The sequence below is a fragment of the Mizuhopecten yessoensis genome, unplaced genomic scaffold, assembly GCF_002113885.1.
Source record: "Mizuhopecten yessoensis strain PY_sf001 unplaced genomic scaffold, ASM211388v2 scaffold716311, whole genome shotgun sequence".
Classification (NCBI taxonomy): domain Eukaryota; kingdom Metazoa; phylum Mollusca; class Bivalvia; order Pectinida; family Pectinidae; genus Mizuhopecten; species Mizuhopecten yessoensis.
This window is the reverse complement of record NW_018480053.1, coordinates 569671-579431: the sequence shown is the minus strand read 5'-3', so window position 1 is coordinate 579431 and position 9761 is coordinate 569671. Positions and strand designations below refer to the sequence as shown.

Here is a 9761-nt window from a genome sequence, read left to right as displayed (position 1 = left end):
AATGTGATCAAAGATTAAAACAGCATTTTTATTTGAGCTCTTCTTCATTAAAAACGACAAATCCGGATTTTCATTCCCCTTTCCGGTTTGTACTTTACACAATCCAAGATGGCGACCATCACTAACTGAATACACACGCTATTTCAGCGTTGTCAAATGCAATCATATGGGAGTAAATTAATTTATAATAGATGTAATAAGTGTTTGTTTTGTTAATCCAACAGTAGGTACCTCAATTAATCACCTATTGACCATGCTAAAAGGATCCGGTGATAATTGCTTTAGGCTCCAGTGAGCACGCTTATTGCCGGACACCTGTGGGCTTGTCGTCCGGTCCCCCTCCCCACTAATTACAGGCCCCCTGTGGCAATACGCCTATCGTGCAACTGACCAGTGGGGTCATTGCTGGACTTGGGTCAGCCGTGTGATTTAATCAGTGTCAATTTCTTGTGTAAAAAGACCACCTTCAGTACAAATAACAAGGTGATACGGTTCACAGTTTAAGGTGATACGGGTCAATTAAGCTGATACGGCAGGGAGGATTTCAAAATGAAGCTGATACGGAGCCGTATCAGCTAAATGGCCTGGGGAGAACCCTGATAACTGATTTGGAAAGATTATTATGATCTACAAGAGACGATGGCAAACAACTTCAGAAAAACATAATATTTGTCTTATACTTGCAACCCCCTTGACCACTAATGAGTGGTACCCCACTCTGGGTATTAGATGTGGTCCCCAGGAAATTAACTCACCTATAAGTGTGGAACGGTCATCCGAAGGAATGGTCTTAGCTGTACAGCTCATTACAGTGAGAACTCTCTGTAGCGTTATATAATCAGCCTCTGCAACAGGTCATAAAATTTATCAGGCAATAGTATACAGTTTCTGGTCTACATACAGGTGTGAGAGGAGGAGTCATCCATCCATTATATCAAAGTTAACACACAATACTTGGTCAATACAATCTGTCATAAATAACAATATTTCCTCTTTTTGCGAGAGATATGTCTATATTTACATTCGTGCTGCAACCCACTTTATGAACATTACCAGCAGAAATGCATTTCATTTGAGTATGAAAGCATTAACTCTCGTGACGAAGCACATGGTTTACTCATAACGTCATAGATTAACCTTGTTCGATGAGAGTCTTGTCGCTTCGCTTCAGATAATATGGAGAATGCCCCTGCTTCAAACGCTCAAATGGCTATCGTTAATTATTGGCGCCAATTTTATTTAAATAGGGCTTTTCCGCCAATGTTATTTTAAGGACGACGCATATACAAAATGCAGTGAATAAATTTATTATTTAAGAACAAATAAATAAAATGAAACAATTGTTCTATAGTAAAATTGTAACAAGAGGCCCAATGGGCCTGCATTGCTCACCTGGTATTAATCTCACACTTGTAATCTTAATAGTGGACTAAATAACAGCTACAGGCAGAATATCAGTGTTTGATTCACAAGAACCTATCAAAAGATTTAAACATATGGCGACTGTGACCTCGAATGTCGAACAAGGACATTGGGTTGAAAGTTTGTCAAAGTCATTTTTTCAAACAAACTTGGTAGCCCTTCATCCCAGCATGCTACAGGCCCAATTTCAGTACCCTGGGCCTTTTGGTTATTGAGAAGAAGTTGTTTGAAGATTTTAAGACATTTGACCCTTGTGACCTTGGAAGTGGGTCAAGGTAATTCATTTGAATAAACTTGGTAGCCCTTCATCCCAGCATGCTACAGGCCCAATATCAGTACCCTGGGCCTTTTGGTTAGCCTTTTGGTTATTGAGAAGAAGTTGTTTGAAGATTTTTAGACATTTGACCCCTGTGACCTTGGAAGTGGGCCAAGGTCATTCATTTAAACAAACTTGGTGCCCCTTCATCCCAGCATGCTACAGGCCCAATATCAGTACCCTGGGCCTTTTGGTTATTGAGAAGAAGTTGTTTGAAGATTTTACGACATTTTACCCCTGTGACCTTGAAAGTGGGTCAAGGTCATTCATTTGAACAAACCTTCGGGCCAGGTTTGCTAAATATATGGATTGAATGGCTTTTTTTTTATTTTCATGCCAGTATGAACACAAATCGGTTACATCCATATTTCATGAAGCCCGCTAAACACCGTTCAATCCCTATTTAATTTTATTGAAGGTATATTCCGCAACACCACATTTGACCTGGATTGTATATCAAAACCTTTTAAAGGTAAATGGCACCACCACATGTTTTAAAATCGAAGAGAACTCACTTCAGAGCTATTCTTTGACTCGGACATTTAGTTCCCTAGCCTAGTCCTATTAGTTAAAACCAAAACAAAATTAAAGGGTGGTTTCAACATCAAACATTTTATAGAATTTTGCAGTAAATGAAGCTCGTCTAATCAGACAGCCTGGGGGATACATACTCTGGATGGTCTATATACTTACCCTGGGTGGCGGCTGGTTGTTTCTGCCAGTATTCCAGCACAAACTTGTGGCCGAGTTTGGGGGCGGCCGGTGCTATTTCAGACAGCAACATCCAAGCATTCTATATCATCAACATGAAGTTATAGTCCATTTCACATAGATTGAGTCACATTACAAACAAAGAGTTATACTGTTATTTTTAAACCTTTACTTTGCCCTTGAATGACTTCAAATTCAACAATAGGCAAAAAACATGAGATAGTAAGCCATACCAAGTATATTTGGCAAGGGGTATGATGATGTCATTATGTTTCCTAGACAACGGTTGACAGGTTTGTGCAAAGTCAGACCTTGCTGAATTGTCCAAGGGAAAAACATGAAAACAAAATTGATATTTCGACCAATGTAAAGCAGGCAAGTACCTGGTTGTTGTCACTATCTATGTGTGTCTCCAGGGCAGTGATCAAATTAGGCTTTATTTTACCCTGCCTGTTCCACTGTATGCATGCCTTCTGGAGGTATCGTCTGTAACAAATATACCATCATAATCATTCTTTTTCCCTTGAAAGCAATATTTGATGTCATTTCATATCTTTGGGGCACTACAGAGAAACCTAACCAAATCTGGAAATCTGTTTAAACCTGACCTTTACCCATTCACCCTTAAAGTCCCATTTGAACCTTGCTAAATTATAGACCGGGCAGTCCAGTCCAGTTTAGATATGTAGAGGTGGTTGAGTTAAGCCACGCTCTAGATCTGTAATAACCCGTATTAACCAAACTCCAGACATGTTTAAACAATTCCTACAATCTAAGACTTTTTTTTGTAACACTCAACCAGAAACTGCTTCTAGAATTTTCTATCTTGCTCGATTTGTCTGGTGCCTTTTGACAACATTTGGTACTATAATTTACTTTCTAGCTTTGTGTCCAGAAAAAAAACACCCTTTCACTATAGTGGCATCAAATCACACCATATTTTCAACATTTTTTGATAAACTGTGGTAAGTTTTGAGTTTAGACATTCTTACTACAGTTGTACTAAGGTTGGCGTTTCTTTGTTGAACCATCAAAGTAAGGAAAAATTATTTAAATAAATTTTGTAAACCGAAATATCATTTTCATCGATTACCTGAGCTCAACATTTTCAGATTGCTCCATGATGGTGAGGAGGTCCCAGGCTAGAGTGTGGGCAGAGCTTCGTGACTTGGGGGCGGGGACGATGTTGTGTATTAATATGTCCTCCAGGGTCTCCATACATTTATCCTGGAGACTCGACTCACGGTCAATTGTAAGTGGCATCACACCCTCCAGCCAAGCTCTATCAGACAATTGTACTGTTAATTATATCCATTTAATAGCAACACAGTAAACCCTCGATATAACAAATCTCATTTACATTTTAACTAAACTTCAATATAATGCCCTTTGTTTTATTAATTACCTCAGTAAAAGCCAACAAATTCAATGCCTCCCTTATTTTAAATTCCTTTTATATGTCTTCCTTGATATATTTCCAAACCCTTTTTAATGCCAATATTTTTCTTGAAAAAGAGGGACAATATTGCAAAGATTTACACAAAAAAATCAAACTTTACTTTTTAAAGCAGCAACTTTTGGATTTTTTTTTTCAAATGCTCTTTATTTTGGAATCACATCAAGATATTATTCACCATTATATATCACGAGGACAAGGTATATGGTACTTTCGAAGAGTTGTCCTCAAAATACACAAATTGTCTACAACTGCCTATCAAACATGTTTAGAAATCTTACACAAATTGCCACAGACACCTTTAACCTGGGTTTATCAACATAGCACATTCAAAATACATCCCGTTTTGACTTTGATTGAAAATTGGGGGTCCTCAATAAATATTCGGGGTATTAATAAAATGATAATTCTCATATTCATTGATTTAAGTCATATACATCAAATACATTCAAAAGCTGTAGATTTCAAAGCATAACCAGTTAATACCCTAAAACTGTGCTATGACTATCTTGAATAAAAGTTGGTAAGAAGAAAAACCAGACAGGGGTTTACATGAAGTACATTTAGGATTCTGCAACAAATACCCCCATTTTCCATTAAAGAACCCCGGAAATCTGAACACCTGTGTCTCTATGAACCCCTGAAATGACACCTTAAAAAAATCCAGACGCCAGACGATTTTTTATGATGTATACTACTTAAACCAATGACTACTGAGAATTATCATTTATGAGGACCCCAAATATTTATCGAGGACCCCCAATTTTCAATCAGTCAAAACAGGATGTAGAACCTTGAACCAGACTTACTGTTGTAATGTTTTCTCTGTAGGCATCTCCAGCAGTAGAGAGGTCAGCGACTGCATGGCCTGTTTCCGAGCTGATAAAGCAGGGTCTCGGCATCTCTCCACCAACAACTCCAGATTCTGACGATAAAATTGGCTGTCAATGTTTGGTAAATTTTTCCAGTATATTGTGAAATAATAACATTTGAATAATTAAACTTCAAAACTGTCAAGGATCTGATAATGTCACAACTTTTCAGCTCTGAAATATCCTGGCAATACAAAATATTCGTTTGAATTGAGGCAATCATTCTTCTTTATCAGAGATCAGGCCGTGTTAGAGTGTACTGCATATATACATGTAGGAAAGATACACGTCACAAATTCTTTTTTTTTAAATGAGTCATTAGATTTAGTGCTTAAATCATGTTCTCAGGTAGAGAATTCCAGTTGCTGTTTCCTAACGTCTAGCCTGTTACTTGATAAGAGGCTTACAGTGATTTACAGATGTGTAAATCAACCCTGTTAGATAGGTAGTCTGAGTGTTGATATTATTGGCATACTAACATATAGCCTGAGTCAACTTTGATTTTTATTAAATCTCCTGAAACTACAAAAAGATTACCCTATTTAAATTTGAAACAATTACCACACCAGGACAGTACAGTAGAAAATGTGTTGAACAGGTTAAACACTTCAGTGTCCAATTCATTCTGGATCATTTAACCATTCAATATCTTATGTAATAAAATTACTATCCTGTCTCATATAGGCATCAGTCTTTCTACAGGAAATATTTTGTCTAACATGGATGTTTTTCTATCTCCCTCTGTTATCAGTTTACTTGGAATAATTTGCTCTAAAACACATGTAGATACTTACCTGTCTCCTGTAGTCCGGGGCCTCAAATCTGATGATGTTCTCCACAGCTAGTAGTGCAGACTTTCTGACATTCACCTTCTCATCTCGCGACCTCCTCCGCAACATAGACATCACACCATCATCATCAGGTAAGTCTGAAACATATATAAGTAAGTTTTCAGGTAACATTGAAACTCACTTCAAAGTCAATCAGTGCTTCAAAAAAATCCAGATTTTCCATTAATATAACAAACAAACAAAAAAGATTTTCTTTTCAAAGATCACTTAATAATTTTTTTAATTCCTAGCATATTAGTCCCTTTACACTTTTGATATACACAAGAGCTGGCGGAGAAGGATATTCAGAAAAATGAGCATATTCAAAAATAAATAAAAAGCTGTTTTGCCTTTAGTGCAAAATTGTTTGACCCTTCAGAAACCTCCATTTTAAATACATGCATCACTATCCAGATAGAAATATTTTTTATAATATTTTAAGTGTATTTAACCTTTGTACCAAAATTACATGAAATTAAAATCTTGCGAATGAGTCCTGAATACAAATTCTCAAACACTTACTGAATGTATAGGCAAAGATCATCAACTGTACATAAATGCAGTCCCCCCAGAGCCAGAAAAATATACAAACAGATTAGTTGCCATCAATTTCATCTTACAATCTGTAAAGTAGGATTACGCTTTATGATTACTTACTTGGGTTAAAGGGAGTCAGCATAACCCCACCAAAAGGAGTTTTAGGGTTGAGTATGGCCTGCGTATTGGAGGCTGTGCAGTCTGGAGTTTTCCCCCCTGCTCCCTGGATGGAATCTAAAGAGCAGCATTTGGTATTTCAGATCATTGTGACTATACAGAAATTAACTTTGATGAAAAAAGAATTAAATGCAATGTGTACCAATGAAGTGGAGCTTAACCCATTCACCCCTGAAATTTCATGATGAAATATTCCAACCTTTGAATCGGAAGACTTCAAATGTGTCTTCAGGGGTGAATGAGTTAAGAAATGAAGCTGCAAACACAACTAAATGTCAGTTAAGTAGAATGAACAATTTACAGTGACCTACACTTGATATCGGTATAGTTTAATGGCTGTACAACTTCTTGTATTAGAAAAATGCCCCCAAATTTTGTTCTGGTCTCAGCATCCCATTCATTCAAAAATATGTTTATCATGTACTTCTGTGAGAATTTTGAAACGTTTTACGATAATTCCAATTTTCCAAGTTGTTATAAAATGCCCAGGACAGTCACTAGGTTAAATATGGTACATGTACTTGGCAACATAAGATATATTATGTATAAATATGTATTTACCCTCTGCAGTAAGCTGTTGCACACGGTTGTCCATCATTGGGGTAGGAATGAGATGGGGGGCATGAGCAGGACGAGGCCCCGGGAATGGAGTGACAATCTCTCGAAGGGCCCCTTTAATATTGTTGTCGGCTGACACAAAACACTGGGCAAAGGCCGTTATGGCTCGAGCTCGTACACTGGTAACATTAACAGATCTGTTACTTAACTTAGTTTATTCTGAACACAGGCAAATCTTCCTCTATATTCAGATCATAGTCCATATTTATTAAATTATAATATATATATCAGTGTCTTTGATGTGACTTATCTTTCATAACTTCCTCAAAATTTATCAATGCAGTTTTCAAAAGTCATTAGATTTAGTGCTTAAATCAAGTTCTCAGGTAGAGAATTCCAGTTGCTGTTTCCTAACGTCTAGCCTGTTACTTGATAAGAGGCTTACAGTGATTTACAGATGTGTAAATCAACCGTGTAAGATAGGTAGTCCGAGTGTTGATATTATTGGCATACTAACATATAGCCTAAGTTTCCTCTGGCCCTGACTCCAGACTTAAGATAGATGTCTGGTGTGGGGCCAAAGCGCACTGCTATATGAAAATATGGAATTATCCGACACTGTTTGGTGTAGGAGATTTTGAGGTGCTGACAACAAAAATCGACTATGACACAACACATACCTCACATATATGTATAAATGGATTATTTATTGACCCAAATCTGCTCTTATTATCACCAGCAGCTGCTAAATTCCATCAGTAGAGTCCTCGGTTTTCAATCGTTCAAAGTATTCCACCTGAGCGGACGCCATATTTTGTATGTCAGGGTAGTGACTAATCAACAAAAAGAGGCAGTTCGAAAGTTTTCTAAACAAGAATGATATATTCCGTTTTTGGTCCTGATCAGTACGGCTCGTTGATTAGTCACTAACCTCTAGGTGTCCGATAATTCCACTTTTTCATATAGCAGTGCGCTCTGGCCCCACACCAGACATCTATCTGTCAAAATGTCTAAGTCTTGTGTCAGGGCCAGAGGAAACTCGGGCTAACTAACATATTGTAGCATGAAATGAAATGTTGTGATATATAAACAAAGCGGACTATAATTGAATTATAATATGTACAGATTTTAATACTTACGTAGGAGCACTGTCAGAACATCTAGCTAGCAGGAGTCCCATTATTGAGCGGTGCTTCACATAGTCCGCCAATCCTTCACCAGAGCTTTCTACAGCAACAAAATATGCTTCCAATTAAGACATTGCTACATGGTGCAAGATTTCATAATTTCTGCTTCCCGTTACATTATTTCTGGTACAAATCTTTGATCAGTCAAACAATTCAAATCAACGGTTATGAAATATGAAGATACTCATTGCCTATTTGTTTATTTGTGGGCAAATACATTTCTTGAAATAATAGATTGATGGCAACAAACAAAGGTATGACTGTTAATAATTGTTCATGCCTAATAACAATTTGTTTTTAATTAAGACATTTTTTTGTTTTAAGTTAAAGGGGCATCACGGTGAAGTAACTTTATTTTTTGTCTTTTTTTCAAATACTACATAAACATATCAAGTGAGAATCCTTATGGAAAATAACGATCGGATTTGGCTGAAATAGATTCATAAAAATGATTAAATCTAAGAAAATCATCGGTATTTCTACCTGTCTGACCAACGTTTTGTTCAGGGATTTCCCTCTACTAGCGCATGCGCATAGCACTCCATTTCTTTGTAAACAAAATGACTCGCCGTGTGAAGTAAGCGAAAGAAAAGTGTTGTACCGTGTCAGCTACGAAACGAAAAGTTGCCAAATGGTCAAAAGATAGCGCAAGGAGTACGTTACGGAATCATTATTGCAGGTGGGCAGTATTCAAAGGAGAAAATAACTGCCGTAGCAGTTAGTACGGTGCATGTATTCTTCCGGATAGCCGGTTAAGCTGAAATGGAATCGACAGAAATGCTAGCGCTGTTTATGTTATGAATAAATATCTAAAACTATTAAGCTCGCTAGTATCTTTGTCTGAGTTTGAACACAGATAAACTTAGTTCAGTATGTTAATGGGCATGTATTGGAGAGAGTTTACAGTGGTTTATGCGAAAGGAAGGGATAAGTGACTGGTTAGTTTGATTTTGCCATGAAGCCCTCCAAGGGATAACTGTTGTGATGGCCCACAGCGTATTTCCTGGGTCACCGAGATACGTGTTATCTAAGTCCGTGGATTTACATAATTTATTATTTACGGGTTCAATAAAATGGTATGATTTAATTATGTTGCTGAATTAAACGATTATTTTTGTTTTTACATGCAAGATTTAAATTAGTACTAATATAAATACCCGGCCTCCTCTGCCCCGGCAATATATAAAAAAAAAATCAGAAAGGTTTGTCCCTTGGTGTAGGGAAGGTGTTTAGCCCCGTACCATCTGTACCGGCCACATTCCGGTATTAAATTCAATATATATTTAAATATATCTACTTTATGTTTATGCCTATTTTCATTGTTTACATTTAATTGTAAATGTATGACAGGAGAAGGCTGTGATGAATTGTAACAAGAGGCCCATGGGCCTTAACGGTCACCTGATATACAGAGAGTTGATTTCGTTTTTAACATGAACAGAAATATTATTCAAAGTGACAAAAAACAATAAAACCACCTTATTCAATATCAACCATACAGATTTCAGACTAAAAAGGATTTGAAACTAGCACCACTGATTCTAAACAAGGAAAATGAAGAAATTTTAGCACACTGACTCCCTTGAGCCCCACCCTACAGCCCTTGGGGGTAGGGCTGGCTCAAAATTTTCAAAGTATCAAACTGTCAACTCAACCCCCCCCCGGGGTAAACGTGAGACCCTAGGGTCTTACAAA

General features: G+C 37.2%; 1 protein-coding gene across 2 annotated transcripts in view; it reads right to left on the bottom strand.

Annotated features, from left to right (window-relative positions):
* Positions 1-9761, bottom strand: part of LOC110442923 (condensin-2 complex subunit D3-like) — a 54463-nt gene that overhangs the window by 28240 nt on the left and 16462 nt on the right. For both annotated transcript variants that reach the window (XM_021486816.1, XM_021486817.1), the window contains exons 15-23: positions 8019-8106; positions 6883-7058; positions 6265-6378; positions 5572-5705; positions 4715-4830; positions 3543-3731; positions 2833-2935; positions 2432-2531; positions 756-845 (exon numbers count right to left, since the gene is read on the bottom strand). In XM_021486816.1, the coding sequence (XP_021342491.1) occupies positions 756-845; positions 2432-2531; positions 2833-2935; positions 3543-3731; positions 4715-4830; positions 5572-5705; positions 6265-6378; positions 6883-7058; positions 8019-8106 (1110 nt within the window). The remainder of the gene's footprint in view (positions 1-755; positions 846-2431; positions 2532-2832; positions 2936-3542; positions 3732-4714; positions 4831-5571; positions 5706-6264; positions 6379-6882; positions 7059-8018; positions 8107-9761) is intronic.